This window comes from Prionailurus bengalensis, chromosome D4 (genome assembly GCF_016509475.1).
Source record: "Prionailurus bengalensis isolate Pbe53 chromosome D4, Fcat_Pben_1.1_paternal_pri, whole genome shotgun sequence".
Lineage (NCBI taxonomy): Eukaryota > Metazoa > Chordata > Mammalia > Carnivora > Felidae > Prionailurus > Prionailurus bengalensis.
The window spans coordinates 30,370,879-30,388,282 of record NC_057359.1 but is presented as its reverse complement, the minus strand read 5'-3'; the positions used below and the strand labels follow the sequence as shown (position 1 = coordinate 30,388,282).

Here is a 17,404-nt window from a genome sequence, read left to right as displayed (position 1 = left end):
CCATGTGTACATATAGAATAGGAATGCAGGAAGTCATGAAAATCCATTCTGATGTAGTGATTACAATAGAACATAGGAATAAATTAATTTTTATAATGTTAGTTTAAAAATTTATCATAAAGATACTCAGGCCAGTATCAGAAAAGGTGGTTCCTGATTTTGCTTAGGAAGATTATTTAGCAATGGAATTTGGATGATGGCCCAATGTTCTAAGTCCTATGTTGAATTTTATCTTAGTCTTTGGATGCTTGACGTAAGACCATCTAGAACTGTCGGCAGGGGCCCTTGTGCATTCTGTCACAGCATCTTTCTAATGAGAACAGAGAAATACACTTATAATTAAATTAAACAACTGTTTAAAAAAGACATTTGGTCTGATTTATTAATCCTCTTACAGATACTTACAGTGCTTTCTCTCTGTAAAGCGATGTCCGTTAGATTTTAGCTATAAAACTGTGGGCAATGTGTATTTTCAGTTTAAGAATTATAATCTATTTTTTTTCCTTTTTCTTTCCTTCTCTATCATCTTTCCATCTATTTATCCCAGGAAACACTATTCCTTGAACATCATCGTCAGTGTTTTTACCATCATACTTGGTGCTTTCATAGCAGCTGGGTAAGACTCTGGACTGCTTCTGTTCAGTAACTTCTTTGTGCCTTTGACAATAGGCCCCACCCCGCCCTCATTTTCCATTTTCCATCTGGCTGCAGTTGAATTGAGCAGCCAGGAGACAAGTCTGTTGATGTTAGTGGGTTCCCCATGTGTTCCTGTAAAAGTCAGACTGGGTTCTAACTTGGCCGGAACATTTCTGAGAATGTATAAAGGGAACATTAGAAGATATGAATACAGCTTTTTTTCATAAAAAGGAATAAACTACTTGCTTTTGTTACTGAATGTTTGTCTTCAGTACAAAAAATTTACTTGAAAAGTTCTTGGGCATTTGGTCAAGAATAACAGCTTTATAAAGCCCTTGTATGCTGATTTGTTTTATCACCTGTGATGCCTTAGCAGTCTGTTTCCCAGGTGGGGTACTCTAATTAAATGTATTTGTATATCTGGGACAGGAGCCAATACCAGTGCATGACTAAGTTGACCCTTGAACAACACGGGGATTAAGGGTGCCAACTGCACTCCCTCCCACTCCCCCTCCCTCCGTGGAAAATCCAAGTATAACTTTCAACTCCCTAAAAACGTCACTACTAATAGCCTGTTTTTGACTGGAAGTCTTACTGATAACATAGTCAATTAACACATATTTTGTATGTTATATGTTTCATATACCGTATTCCTAAAGTAAAGCAAACTAAAGAAAAATGTTAAGAAAATCATAAGGAAGAGAAAATACATTTACATTTACAAATACAAATACAAAATACAAATACAATATTGTAGTGTATTTATTGAAAAAAAAATCCATGGATAAATGGACCAGCACAGTTCAAACCTGTGTTGTTCAGGGTCAATTATAGTATCATATTTGTTAATACGTAAGACCAGGAATTCGGACTCCAAGTTTGCATTTGAAAGCAGACACTCAGACTCCTGGCTTTTAAATAGATTTTTTTTTAATGTTTATTTATTTTTGAGAGACAGAGAGAGACAGAGTGCAAGCAGGGGAGGGGCTGAGAGAAAGGGGGACACAGAATCTGAAGCAGGCTGCAGGCTCTGAGCTGTCAGCACGAAGCCCGACGCAGGGCTCGAACTCACTGTGAGATCATGACCTGAGCCGAAGTCAGATGCTTAACTGAGTGAGCCACCCAGGCGCCATAGACTCCTGGCTTTTATAGCCTGGTGCTTAAAGCATATGTACAGTTATATTCCCTGGGTCCAAAACTTAGCCCAGCCCCTTGTCAGCCGTTTCTCAGCCTCTCTGTGCCTCAGTTTTACTCATGTGTACAGTAAAGAATAGAAAAAAAAAAACCCTACCTGAGTGAAGGGAAGAATGCAGAGTGGATGAATTTCAGTTAAATTAGTTTCCTTAACTGATTGAGAAAGAAGAGTTCTGGATCATTAATTGCAAATTAAATAAGGGCATGGATATTCTCTTATTCTAGTCTCCTTGCTTACTAGCTGTACAACCAGGACAAGTGATTTAGCCTACCCGCACCCCAGTTATTTCGACTATGCAATGGAGGTTAGAACAGACCCACCTACTAGTGTCTTTGTGAGAATGAAATGAGATAGAAAACTGGGGTTTACTCTAGCATGTGGCCAAGTTCACCAAATACATGTTGAGTGTGTACTATACACCAGGCATCATTCTAGGTGCTGGGGAGTCCAGCTGTTAACAAAACAGACAAGAAACCTTGCCTGCACGGAGCTTCCATTCTAGTTGGTGGAGACAGACAATAAGTAAAAGAAACAGATTAGAAAATATATCATGCCAGATGGTGACAGATATTAGCAATTTATTTGTTTTGTTTTTTTGTTATTATAAATGTGGTTAGTCCCTTGCCTAACCAAAGTTTATTATTTACATTTTCATCTGTAACATCCCTGTCCCCAGTCCTATCTGTGGCTGAGTTCAGCCCCTCTGCAAGCTGGCCTCTACTTTCAGCACTGTTTTAGGTTTCTGGTATGTGGACTTTAAACAGCAGCGCTTAGAGCCTGTTGTAGTCATGAAGATTTTGTTCCAAGATAATCATAGGAGCAAAGTAGCTAAAAGAGGGAGGTGCTCTGTTGAAAGTGGCCTCCTCCCACAGCGCTTTGAGGTGTCCCCTGGGCAGCCTCTTTTTTGTAAGTTTCTTAGAGCTTGATTTGGAAACTACTCAGAGTCAATTGTATACTTTTACAAAAATGGTTTATAAAAATGTCTGTAAGGCTTTCGTGAGGAATGGTGCTTCAGATGCTGTGTATACGGAGGCGCATTTCCAGACCCAGTGAATAGAAATTCAGCTCATAATTAGCACCTGTGATATTCTAATGAGCTCAAAGGGTAGTGTTCCCAAAACATCTAACTTTCCCCCAAGAGCCAGCTTGGAACAGTACTTTTCAACCTTTCCCATCCTCAGCACCCACAGAATGGATACTATCTAGGTGGGTGACAAGCACAGTTCTTAGCTGCAGGCTAGCTGTGACCCCCAACCTTCTCTCTGCTCATTCAAATCACCTCGTCTAAATGCAAATAACTGTAGAGCTGATTTACTCAGATGAGCCAGTTTATGCTGCTGTAACAAACAGCTCCCACATTAACATACCAAATATATTCTGCTCACACTACTTACTCAGACTAACATTAGTTAATGCTCTGCGGGTGCTCAGCTCATTGTAGCTACTCAGGGACCCAAGCTGATGGAACCCCTGCCTCAAAGGGAGGGAAAAGGGCATGTGGGGAATCGTGCCCCAGCTCTTCAAGCTTTTTCCTGGAAATGCCATGCATTACTTCCTCTTACATTTTGTTTGCTGAAGCAAGTTACATGGCCAGATAAAGTTAAAATATCATGTCTGTAAACAGCCATAAATGACAACTAAAGGGTTAACCATGAATTTGCTCTCATTTATTAAAGCAAATGAATTCTTTTCAAATTTCTGTGCTTTTACCAGTGGCCTAAACAAGTGGTGCTAGGAAACTTGAGGCCCCCGGAGCAGATCTGAGAACTCTGGGAATTTCCCTCGGGCTCTCCTAGGAAGTGAACAACACCTTTCCACTCTCCTAGAAATCTGGCTCTTTTATCCATTGGATTCTTTGCCATTTTGTGGAACAGCAGACGCTTCTTAACATGGAGCCAAATGTGGGTAGGCATGAGATTTGGAAGACCCTTACTTTAAGAGATTTTATTTTTTGTGTGATTGAGCCAGAGAATTCTGATTTATGATGATCTAAAGTTAATTTACATTCTCACAAATATATTTGTAGTTAATAATGCCAGCAGAAGCCTCAAGCAAATCTGGTTTAGTTTGCATTCAGATTTTGGCACAACTTTTGCCTCTCTATTTCTTTTTCTTTGGTTAGAAATGATCTTTCTTTAAAACAAATTTTTATGTTGCAGGAGATCAGGATATGCCATTCTAAAATATGCCACTTGGGCACAAACATTATTTTGAGCTGAAGGCAATTGAGAACCAACAGATGTAGGAAGAGTTCTCGATCTTCCCCTTTCCTGCCTAAAAGCAGACCATAAATTTCCCTTTGTGAATGTGCCCCCCTTCTCCTGCATCAGGAGTAGGAGAGCAGTTCTCACTGGAGACAGAGGACCTGCACCGAGATGAGTCTGTGTAGATAAACCTTACTACAGTAACGCTTATCTTCCATTGGTTTCCCCCATGCATTTCCTAGTCCTTTCTCCATAATTTATTTGTTCCTTGGAATCCAAATGTCTTTTTTTGTTAAAATGATACATAAGCCCCAGAGTCTAACCACTTATTTGAGATTCATTTCTTTTTTGTGAACTCCTATACATGTGAAATGTTTTATAAAAGTTGTATTCCTTTTTTCTTGTTAAGCTACTGTCAGTTAAATTTGCAGGCTCCAGTCACTGAACCTAAGAGGGTAGAGGAAACCTCCTTGATGATATGTATTTATGAATTATGACATGGGTCTGGTACTGTCTGTAGGATCAAGTGTAGTAGGTGACTCATATCATGGCTCAGCTGTTCTTTCTCTCCCTGTGCCGTGTGCCCCCGAACATTTTTATACCAGTATTATTTATATAAAATGGAAGTAGAAAAGAAGATGTTTAAAAGAATGAGGAGAAGGTAGCCTTAGAGGAATTGCAGAGAAGGAATGGATCGATGCCTTGCCGTTTTGACAAACAGGGTGGGGGCGTGCTGGTGGATGATGTGACCGGCGGGACACCAGATGGAGGTGTCAGTTCCTCTTTCGACCTCTCTTGCCCCAGTCACTGCCCAGCTGTCCCCACAGGGCATCTCCCCTGGAGATGGCCGTGTTTATTACAATAAGCAAAGCCACTGGGTGGGTTGGACAAATCATTCCCCTCAGAAAAGCAGAGCTCACCGATTATTACGCCATTTGGTCAGTTGGCAAAAGAAAGGGCTTTGCAGTTAAAGGAAGGTGGTTAATGTTGCTCTGGTTTTAAGCCATTCATGATTAAATTGAAGCCACCTGATGGCCTGGTTTTGTTTTGTCTGGAGGCAAAGCAGAGGAATTAACCACAGAGGGGGGAAATATGCCAGAGGAAAAGAAAGTGGTTACTAGCATCACAAGTGGATTTGATTAGGGCAAGATAAAACAGGCAGGCTTGAAGGCCAAGTTGTGAGTTTCTGAATAATCATCCTTTTGTGTTCTCCCTCCCAGTTCTGACCTTGCCTTTAACTTGGAAGGCTATATTTTTGTATTCCTGAATGATATCTTCACAGCAGCAAATGGAGTTTATACCAAACAGAAAATGGACCCAAAGGTACCAGATCTTCACTCCTTTGATTTTTAGGCTTTGTCCTCTGGCCCCTGAAATTACATGAAAAAACAAAATGGATTTGTAAAGTTGGCACATAATTTAATTTACATGATATGCTTTATAAGTCACTAATTTCTTTTCAGTTATCTTGTTTGTATGGGTTCTTGTTATCCCTTACCTTACAAAGTTTTGGCTGAAAATAAGACACTATTTTAGATGCAAAGTCAGAATATATAAAGAGATTATTTTGAGAGGCAGATTAAAATTAAAAGGTGTTTTTTGCTATCCTCATCAGTGACCAAGGCAAAGTCAGGGGTATTCTGAGAGCCACTCTAGTTTGAGAGTCTGAAGGTATGGGTTACATATAAAAGTTATGCTGCTTACTGGTTGTTGTGACTTGGACCCTTAAACTTCTCCAAACCTCAGTTTCATCATCTGTGGAATGGATCATTTGTAAGGTCTTGCCCAGCAGGAACTGCCTTTCCTGGTCAGTAACTGAGTGGTCTCCCCAGAGACTGGTGGGCAGATGGGCGTTTCTTGCATGTGGCCGCCTCCATGTCTGTGGCGGTGGGGGGACAGCGCTTACCCCTCCCCAGCTGTTCCGGAAGCTCTGGAGGATGAGCCAGGCATATGTTGCTTTGTTCCAAGTTCTTTGTGTTGAGTGAGGGAGTTTGCTTTGATGGACAGACTCATTTCTGTGAGCTGCTTTTTATCTGCACTGTTTTTTTCGGCAGGGCCCTTTGTTTTTTTACTGGTGGCAGTTTTACAAAAACAGGTTTTTTGCCTTTTGAGGGTCACAGTATGTCACCCTTTATGAAAAATGGTGGAGAAGTAGTGAAGCCACTTTAATGAAAAGTAAATTTATGCAAGATTAGAAAATTAGATACCTTGTATTTTAACACTGCTGTTCCTTACCAGAAAGAGCAGATGTTTTTAAGGAGTTCTGTTTATATTAACATTTTAAATGTTCTTAATTTTGTTCCAGATTTCTCATTTTGCAGACAAAATGATAAAAAAAAAAACAATTAGAATGTGAGAGATGGGTGGGCCTCAGAGTCCATCCATATTCATCCATTTTATCTGCCATTTTTGTTTAAAACAAATGTTTGTTTTGCTATCATGATATGCTTGAGGTGAAGCATTTTACATTAGGAATTTACTGAAAATATTCCAATACAGAGTTGGTCAGAATAGATTTTTAACTCTGCATAAATACATAGTTATATAAATGCCTTCGAAATTTGATGCTTTGTGTTTCTAAAATTCAGTGTTTTCTTTGTTTTTGTAGGAGTTAGGCAAATATGGAGTGCTTTTCTACAATGCCTGCTTCATGATTATACCAACTCTTATCATCAGTGTCTCTACTGGAGACCTTCAGCAGGTGAGCTGGTGACAGTCATTACATTCCTGCTGAGCAGACTCTGAGAGTCTTAATAGTTAACTTTTTGTACTGCAGTGTAAAGCGTAAAGGTAAGTCGGATTACCAGGAGGGTACATGGAATCGAGATGTGTGACATCACCAGTAATACCTCTGACACTATCCTTCCTTTGGTGTTTATCTTTAGACACCTGGGAAGCAGCAGAAGTAGTCACAAGAATTCTGGACTTGAAGATTTTGGAAAACTACAACAGTAAAAATCTGAGTTTGAGCCTTCATATCCCTGTTTGCTGATGTGGGGATCCTAGGAACACTAACTTAGAAGGGGATTTTGATAGTTTTAAAAATGGATTTATTTATCTATTACCTTTATAATGCACATTTTGAAACATATGCAAAGTACAGAGAATAATTAAATGAACTCTCCTGTACCCACCGCCCAGGGTCAATACTGTTCGGCGTTTTGTCGTTCTTATTTCATCTGTCCCCATCTGCTTTCATTTTTTCCCCCCTCTGGAATATTTTAAAGCAAATTCCAGATATCATGGGATTTTGTCTCTAAATATTCCAGGATGTACATTTGAATTTTGAGAACGTGTTGTTCTTTTGGTATCTGCCCTGCTCACCTGTCTGCTGCACATACATGAGAGACAAATCAGATGGTAGATGAGTAGAAACAGAGGGGGCCCAGCTGGAGGGAGTGAAGACCAGTCATTCAGGAAGGGTGATGTTCACCCAGTAGCATCCCCAGTAGCCACCTTGAGGTGTGCCAGCCCCTGCCAGGCCCTACTTTTTCAGAAAGTTGCCAGCTACACCTCTTCTAAGAATTTTGCCTGTATCTTAAGGGAGATGTTTAAGTTCACATGAGAAGATTTGCTAGGCAAAATTATGGTCCAGTCTGGCCTCCACCCACAGAACCAACCCTCAGCAACCCTTTTGTTGCTGGACCGACAGGGGTGGGGGTGAGAGGGGGTGTTCAGAGAGGCCTTGTTCAGTAACCCATCACCTGCCACATGACTGTTATTTCTGTGTTTACTAATCAGCATGTTTCTGTGGTGCAAACAGTTTGAGTTGATTCCATCTCCCCCCATCCAACCCCCGCCTTTTAGGGGGTTGAGTACTTCCAGAAGGCTGCAGGCTCTTGTGGGCTCCTGGGTGGATGTCAGGGTTTCATATTCTTTCTCAAAGCTATACTTTTCATTTGTACAGTTCCTGTCCAGAAGAGGAAACAGACCAGAAACTGAAGTTTAGGTACCTTATGAGTTAAATTGACTAGATATATTATGTTAATAATTGATAACATTGTTTTGATAGGAATATATGTTCCCACACCCAAACTATTGCTTTATAACTTGTAACATGGGCTCTCAGAAGTTTCTCTTCCTTGTAACGATTATCCCTGCAGAATTATTATACTTTCTCAGGTAATAATAAAAATAATAGCAGCTAATATTTATTGAGGACTTACTGTATCAGACATTGTTTAAAGCACTGTACATGAACGATTTCACTGCTTTCCACAGCAGCCTTCTGAGGAGAAGGGACTGTTTGCTATTCATCTTGTAGATGAGGAATCTAGAGCACCATGTTTAAATACCATCCAAGGACAGCAGGTGATCGATCCAGGCAGTCTTGCTCTGGAACCCATTCTCCACTGTAATCTTAGTTACCTTATTGTACATGAAAAGTGTTTCTTGCCTTCATGCATGAAAAACCATAACCTATCACTTATATCTTAGAAAGTACAAGAGGCCTAAAGTACAATACTTTAACTTATTAAGTAGTGGTGTTCTAGGAGAATGTTATGCTCCTATCCTGGTTTTTGGTGCTGAACTATCTCAATATGTACCCTATCTAGTCTCTTTTTTGACCAGGCTTCTAATCTACAGTTTCTCTAGGTACCTTAGATCCCCAGCTGTGATTACTCTCCACAGAAATTCCAGATGGAGCAGAGCTAAATATATAGATTTATTTAAAAATCTATAAGAAACTTATAATTGGAAAAAAATAGAATGTGTTTATAACTGTTAAAAGGGCCTTCCGTAAAAATGATAAGATACAAAAATCACGAAGTTAAAAATTTGACTCTATTTTAATTTAAAAGTATTGTATGATAGGAGATCCAGAAGATATGGGACACTCACTATAATCAGTGATTTTTAAAACCCTGTGGAAAAAAATAATGTATTTTTCACTAGTAAGGTTGTTCTGCTGTGTGTTCGTTCCATTGAATCGTAAGCTTCTTCCAATTGGTTACTTTTAACCATGTGTGAATCCATTTTAGATTGTGAACCGAATGTAATAAAGAAGAGAACTTATATAATTAGATGTGTTAGCCTATAAAAATTGCATTTTGTTTGCCAAGTTTGGTTTGATTATAGCAGAAATTGATTGATAAATTAGGGCAAAATATTAACTTGTTAATAGAAAAAGTACTTAGGTGAAGCATTTTTCCTGGTTGGCTGGAGAGGATCAGAGGTTGTGGTTAAGACTCATGTGTATGACTTACCGCATGGAGATTCACTCACTCTGGGACCTTGGACTTACACGGTCAACAAACCTGGTAACAGCACCTTGACTCTGTCTCTGATTGTCCAAGTCCATGATGCCAGCTCCTCTTGTCAACAGTTTGTGCCCCTGGATAATACTGTTTGGGTGACCTTTTTTTAGTCATTTGAATTGCTGCAACCAGGCTCAAAGTACATGGGGTATATTGCATTTGATGAATAGGGTAAATAATAGGATTTATTTTTCTGATAAAAAAAACACATAAATGCAAAATAAAAAAGATGCATGCTCCACCATACTGCTAGAGAAATAGCAAGTCTAGTATATGTGCTGCCGAAGCGAGCACAGCAATAGCAAGTCTAAAGGAAGCAGCACTTCATCGTTCTTCACCTTTAATTATTTTGTTTTAAATGTCATACTACATTATTTTTTACATTATTTTTTAAAATGCCACCAGCACAGCCTCATCATTATTAAAGGAACAAAATAAAACTAAAATCTATTAAAATATAGATTGGCAAAGAATCCAGATATTTTTGTGAAGATTACTACATAGCCCTCAGTGGTTTATATGGTATCAGAACAGTTTTTATTTACTGTTTGCAGAAATACTTTCAGCTTGTTGAGTAAATACTTCCAGTTTGTTGAGCAAATAAATGTTTTTCTATCTGTGGCTTGGAGTTTGGAGCATATGGTTTTCTCTTATTTCCAGTTTTATTTTAACTTTAGATACAGAGTGTTTTCTATAGTTTTTGTTTGGTTTTGATCTTTGACTACCTTGGATGTTTTCTGCCCCTTTGACAGTAAGACAGCTTTATATTTATATTTTCCTTTCACAAGTAAGCATTAAAAAAATAATTTTATGCTGGAAACTTTCAAAGCTATACAGAAGGAGAACAAATAGCATAACAGACCCCACGTACCCACCAACCAGCTTCAACAGTTATCATCAATATTTAACGTGTATCTTTTTGATAAGAGATGTGGGCAGAGTCTTACTAATGAAAAAATAACAAGTGTGGCAAGATTGTATTAATTGGAGGAGAATCCCATTCTAATTGGCTTAAAGTTTTTGAATTCTAAATTTAACAAGAATTTAAATAGTTTTAAATCTGTAAACTTATAAAACTTGATTAACCAAGTTTTGCCTAGTAGGAAGTGAATAGAGCTTATGTTCAACGGTGTTATTCAGCACATGCTTATGTGCAGCACATGCTTATTGTCTTGAGTCACTTTAAAATCATTTTTGGATGTAGACAAAGGACAAATCATGAATAAAATGCTCCTTTTTATTGTTACCTGTCATTTCAAGGGGGTTAATTTCATCTTCTCAGCTAAGTTCTTGAGAGTTGAAACTCCTGCACCCAACTTCTGTCTTAACTCCACCACCCCAATTACTTCCTTGCTTTGTAAAAAGCAAATAATTTAGTTTATTTGTTCGTAATACTTACTAAGCATTTGTAAATTCTTGAAAATATTTCATGGACTTAGCCATTATTATTAATTTTCTAATAAGCTTTCTTCTAAGATTATTTATTACCAAAAAAAGTTTTAATGTTTATTTTTGAGAGAGAGCGAGCAAGCATGAGTGGGGGTGGAGCAGAGAGAAGGGGACAGAGGATCCAAAGCGGGCTCTTGCTAACAGCGTGAGCCCAATGTGGGGCTCGAACTCACAAACTGGTGAGATCATGACCTGAGCTGAAGTTGGATGCTCAACTGACTCAGCCCTCTGGGCACCCTTCTTCTAAGATTATTTATAAAAAGTAAACCCAATCCTGATTTTGTGACTACAGATTAATAAAGAGTTAATTACAGATTAATAAAGTCACAGCAACAATAGTGATACTGGATACTTGGCTCCCGCCAGGTTCTAAATAGTTTCATTAAATCCTCACATGGACTTTTTGAGGAAGTTTTTTAAAGAAAATCCCTGTTTTGTGAAAGGAATCTGAGATTTAGGGAGTAAAAGTGATATGCCCAACATCCCACAGCTGGTATTGGCTAGGATTTTTTAAGTTGTATTTTGTTTGGGAAAGTGGTTCCTGTAATAAAACACGATTTGGTAAAATCCATAAATTTAAACTGCAGTATTATGAGTCTAACCATTAGTTTTCTTTCTTTTTTGTAATAGGCTACTGAATTCAATGAATGGAAGAATGTTCTATTTATCATACAGTTTCTTCTTTCCTGTTTTTTGGGGTAAGAAACCATAGACAAGTAGAAGCTCGGTCTATGACATCTCTTGACAAGTCAAATCGAAATATACGTTCTGTATGCTCTGTTAAAATCCCTTTGTCTATGCTTCTCCAGCTTTCTCTGGAAAGTATCCCTGCAGCAGAGGAGTGGAGTGAGACCCAGGATCCCTGGGAACACAGCCCAAAAGACCAGGAGCAAGCATGAAACACTGTTATTTTTGAGAGTCATGTTAACATCACATTTCTCCAAAATATGATGTTGTCTATTGATTTCTGAAAGTTAGTCTGCATGAGGTCCGCTGATGTATTACATTCAGTGCTATTTGTTGTCTTTGCTACAATGTCCCTCAGTTTTCAAGATCTTCCACCCACATAAATATGTGGAAATGAAAACCATTTACTCTAGTGCCGTACCTGCTGTATTCAGGGAAATTTCTGAGGAGCATTGTCCAAGCCATTGTATTGTCGAACAATTTTAGGCTTTTGTCTTAAAATTTTCCTTACATCTGTCTTCCTGTTGAGAAGCCATGCAGCCTGTGTCTTTTATCTTCCAAAAACTTGAAAATTCCCTTTCATGAATAGGTAATACATGCAACTAAATAATCCAAGAACTGCAACAGAATTCACAGGGAACAAAAGCTACTCTATTTTTCCCTGTCCCCCAGCACTGCAGTTTTCTTCTTCAGAGGTGACCCCTGTTTGAAGTTTTTGGCATATCTTTCCTGAGTGGGGCTGCATGCATAGACGAACACCTATCTTATCCCATACTGAAAGGTGCTTTGAATGACTATGTCAGGGAATTACTTATCAAAAGTAATTCTGTGAATTCCCCCCCCCCTTTTTTTTTTACCACCAATAGTACAGTTTTCATTATGTTTAAATTGGCTAAGAACACCTCAGTCTCTTTGATCAACACTTAAAAATTCTCAAACTTGATTTTAATTGCAGTGATGTAGTCTCACATGATGAAAACATTTATGTATAACTTCCATTTCACTAATTCTCTTTTTAGCTGTGTCTGATTTAATGTTGAGCCTCTTGATTGACTTTTTTTTTCAATATATGAAATTTATTGTCAAATTTGTTTCTATACAACACCCAGCGCGCATCCCAAAAGGTGCCCTCCTCAATACCCATCACCCACCCTCCCCTCCCTCCCACCCCCCATCAACCCTCAGTTTGTTCTCAGTTTTTAACAGTCTCTTATGCTTTGGCTCTCTTCCAGTCTAACCTCTTTTTTTTTTTTTTTCCTTCCCCTCCCCCATGGGTTTCTGTTAAGTTTCTCAGGATCCACATAAGAGTGAAACCATATGGTATCTATCTTTCCCTGTATGGCTTATTTCACTTAGCATCACACTCTCCAGTTCCATCCACGTTGCTACAAAAGGCCATATTTCATTCTTTCTCATTGCCACATAGTATTCCATTGTGTATATAAACCACCATTTCTTTATCCATTCATCAGTTGATGGACATTTAGGCTCTTTCCATAATTTGGCTATTGTTGAGAGTGCTGCTATAAACATTGGGGTACAAGTGCCCCTATGCATCAGTACTCCTGTATCCCTTGGGTAAATTCCTAGCAGTGCTATTGCTGGGTCATAGGGTAGGTCTATTTTAAATTTTCTGAGGAACCTCCACACTGCTTTCCAGAGCGGCTGCACCAATTTGCATTCCCACCAAAAATGCAAGAGGGTTCCCATTTCTCCACATCCTCTCCAGCATTTATAGTCTCCTGATTTGCTCATTTTGGCCACTCTGACTGGCGTGAGGTGATACCTGAGTGTGGTTTTGATTTGTATTTCCCTGATAAGGAGCGACTTTGGACATCTTTTCATGTGCCTGTTGGCCATCCGGATGTCTTCTTTAGAGAAGTGTCTTTTCATGTTTTCTGCCCATTTCTTCACTGGGTTATTTGTTTTTTGGGTGTAGAGTTTGGTGAGCTCTTTATAGATTTTGGATACTAGCCCTTTGTCCGATATGTCATTTGCAAATATCTTTTCCCATTCCGTTGGTTGCCTTTTAGTTTTGTTGGTTGTTTCCTTTGCTGTGCAGAAGCTTTTTATCTTCATAAGGTCCCAGTAATTCATTTTTGCTTTTAATTCCCTTGCCTTTGGGGATGTGTTGAGTAAGAGATTGCTACGGCTGAGGTCAGAGAGGTCTTTTCCTCCTTTCTCCTCTAGGGTTTTGATGGTTTCCTGTCTCACATTCAGGTCCTTTATCCATTTTGAGTTTATTTTTGTAAATGGTGTGAGAAAGTGGTCTAGTTTCAACCTTATGCATGTTGCTGTCCAGTTCTCCCAGCACCATTTGTTAAAGAGACTGTCTTTTTTCCATTGGATGTTCTTTCCTGTTTTGTCAAAGATGAGTTGGCCATACGTTTGTGGGTCTAGTGCTGGGGTTTCTATTCTATTCCATTGGTCTGTGTGTCTGTTTTTGTGCCAATACCATGCTGTCTTGATGATGACAGCTTTGTAGTAGAGGCTAAAGCCTGGGATTGTGATGCCTCCTGCTTTGGTCTTCTTCTTCAAAATTACTTTGGCTATTTGGGGCCTTTTGTGGTTCTATATGAATTTTAGGATTGCTTGTTCTAGTTTCGAGAAGAATGCTGGTCCAATTTTGATTGGGATTGCATTGAATGTGTAGATAGCTTTGGGTAGTATTGACATTTTGACAATATTTATTCTTCCAATCCATGAGCAGGGAATGTCTTTCCATTTCTTTATATCTTCTTCAATTACCTTCATAAGCTTTCTATAGTTTTCAGCATACAGATCTTTTACATCTTTGGTTAGATTTATTCCTAGCTATTTTATGCTTCTTGGTGCAATTGTGAATGGGATCAGTTTCTTTATTTGTCTTTCTGTTGTTTCATTATTAGTGTATAAGAATGCAACTGATTTCTGTACATTGATTTTGTATCCTGCAACTTTGCTGAATTCATGTATCAGTTCTAGCAGACTTTTGGTCTATCAGATTTTCCATGTATAATATCATGTCATCTGCAAAAAGCGAAAGCTTGACTTCATATTTGCCAATTTTTATGCCCTTGATTTCCTTTTGTTGTCTGATTGCTGATGCTAGAACTTCCAACACTATGTTAAACAACAGCGGTGAGAGTGGACATCCCTGTCGTGTTCCTGATCTCAGGGAAAAAGCTCTCAGTTTTTCCCCGTTGAGGATGATGTTAGCTGTGGGCTTTTCATAAATGGCTTTTATGATGTGTAAGTATGTTCCTTCTATCCCGACTTTCTCAAGGGTTTTTATTAAGAAAGCGTGCTGGATTTTGTCAAAGGCCTTTTCTGCATCGATTGACAGGATCATATGGTTCTTCTCTTTTTTTTTTTTTTTATTAATGTGATGTATCACGTTGATTGATTTGCAAATGTTGAACCAGCCCTGCAGCCCAGGAATGAATCCCCCTTGATCATAGTGAATAATTCTTTTTATATGCTGTTGAATTCGATTTGCTAGTTTCTTATTGAGAATTTTTTGTATCCATATTCATCAGGGATATTGGCCTGTAGTTCTCTTTTTTTTACTGGGTCTCTGTCTGGTTTAGGAATCAAAGTAATACTGGCTTCACAGAATGAGTCTGGAAGTTTTTCTTCCCTTTCTATTTCTTGGAATAGCTTGAGAAGGATAGGTATTATCTCTGCTTTAAATGTCTGGCAGAACTCCCCTGGGAAGCCATCTGGTCCTGGACTCTTATTTGTTGGGAGATTTTTGATAACTGATTCAATTTCTTCGCTGGTTATGGGTCTGTTCAAGCTTTCTATTTCCTCCTGATTGAGTTTTGGAAGAGTGTGGGTGTTTAGGAATTTGTCCATTTCTTCCAGGTTGTCCAATTTGTTGATATATAATTTTTCATAGTATTCCCTGATAATTGTTTGTATCTCTGAGGGATTGGTTGTAATAATTCCATTTTCATTGATGATTTTATCTATTTGGGTCATCTCCCTTTTCTTTTTGAGAAGCCTGGCTAGAGGTTTGTCAATTTTAACTCTTGGTTTCATTGATCTGCTCTACAGTTTTTTTAGATTCTATATTGTTTATTTCTGCTCTGATCTTTATTATTTCTCTTCTTCTGCTGGGTTTAGGCTGCCTTTGCTGTTCTGCTTCTAGTTCCTTTAGGTGTGCTGTTAGATTTTGTATTTGGGATTTTTCTTGTTTCTTGAGATAGGCCTGGATTGCGATGTATTTTCCTCTCAGGACTGCCTTTGCTGCATCCCAAAGCGTTTGGATTGTTGTATTTTCATTTTCGTTTGTTTCCATATATTTTTTAATTTCTTCTCTAATGCCTGGTTGACCCACTCATTCTTTAGGAGGGTGTTCTTTAACCTCCATGCTTTTGGAGGTTTTCCAGACTTTTTCCTGGGGTTGATTTCAAGCTTCATAGCATTGTGGTCTGAAAGTTATGCATGGTATAATTTCAATTCTTGTAAACTTATGAAGGGCTGTTTTGTGACCCAGTATATGATATATCTTGGAGAATGTTCCATGTGCACTCGAGAAGAAAGTATATTCTGTTGCTTTGGGATGCAGAGTTCTAAATCTATCTGTCAAGTCCATCTGATCCAATGTCTCATTCAGGGCCCTTGTTTCTTTATTGACCATGTGTCTAGATGATCTATCCATTTCTGTAAGTGGAGTGTTAAAGTCCCCTGCAATTACCACATTCTTATCAATAAGGTTGCTTATGTTTATGAGTAATTGTTTTATATATTTGAGGGCTCCTGTATTCGGCACATAGACATTTATAATTGTTAGCTCTTCCTGATGGATAGACCCTGTAATTATTATATAATGCCCTTCCTCATCTCTTGTTACAGCCTTTAATTTAAAGTCTAGTTTGTCTGATATAAGTATGGCTACTCCAGCTTTCTTCTGGCTTCCAGTGGCATGATAAATAGTTCTCCATCCCCTCACTCTCAATCTAAAGGTGTCCTCAGATCTAAAATGAGTCTCTTGTAGACAGCAAATAGATGGGTCTTGTTTTTTTATCCATTCTGATACCCTATGTCTTTTGGTTGGCGCATTTAATCCATTTACATTCAGTGTTCTTATGGAAAGATACGGGTTTAGAGTCATTGTGATGTCTGTATGTTTTATGCTTGTAGTGATGTCTCTGGTACTTTGTCTCACAGGATCCCCCTTAGGATCTCTTGTAGGGCTGGTTTAGTGGTGACAAATTCCTTCAGTTTTTGTTTGTTTGGGAAGACCTTTATCTCTCTTATTCTAAATGACAGACTTGCTGGCTAAAGGATTCTCGGCTGCATATTTTTTCTGTTCATCACATTGAAGATCTCCTGCCATGCCTTTCTGGCCTGCCAAGATTCAAAAGAGAGATCAGTCATGAGTCTTATAGGTCTCCCTTTATATGTGAGGGCATGTTTATCCCTTGCTGCTTTCAGAATTTTCTCTTTATCCTTGTATTTTGCCAGTTTCACTATGATATGTCGTGCAGAAGATCGATTCAAGTTACATCTGAAGGGAGTTCTCTGTGCCTCTTGGATTTCAATGCCTTTTTCCTTCCCCAGTTCAGGGAAGTTCTCAGCTATGATTTCTTCAAGTACCCCTTCAGCACCTTTCCCTCTCTCTTCCTCCTCTGGGATACCAATTATGCGTATATTATTTCTTTTTAGTGTATCACTTAGTTCTCTAATTTTCCCCTCATACTCCTGGATTTTTTTATCTTTCTCTCAGCTTCCTCTTTTTCCATAACTTTATCTTCTAGTTCACCTATTCTCTCCTCTGCCTCTTCAATCCGAGCCGTGTTGGTTTCCATTTTGTTATGCATTTCGTTTAAAGCGTTTTTCAGCTCCTCGTGACTGTTCCTTAGTCCCTTGATCTCTGTAGCAAGAGATTCTCTGCTGTCCTCTATACTGTTTTCAAGCCCAGCGATTAATTTTATGACTATTATTCTAAATTCACTTTCTGTTATATTATTTAAATCCTTTTTGATCAG

The 17,404-nt window shown here is 38.6% G+C and overlaps 1 protein-coding gene across 2 annotated transcripts in view; it reads left to right on the top strand.

The window, feature by feature from the left end:
- The window catches only part of SLC35D2 (solute carrier family 35 member D2), a 62,359-nt gene that overhangs the window by 22,917 nt on the left and 22,038 nt on the right, over positions 1–17,404 (top strand). For both annotated transcript variants that reach the window (XM_043567372.1, XM_043567374.1), the window contains exons 6-9: positions 548–616; positions 5,256–5,358; positions 6,644–6,736; positions 11,373–11,440. In XM_043567372.1, the coding sequence (XP_043423307.1) occupies positions 548–616; positions 5,256–5,358; positions 6,644–6,736; positions 11,373–11,440 (333 nt within the window). The remainder of the gene's footprint in view (positions 1–547; positions 617–5,255; positions 5,359–6,643; positions 6,737–11,372; positions 11,441–17,404) is intronic.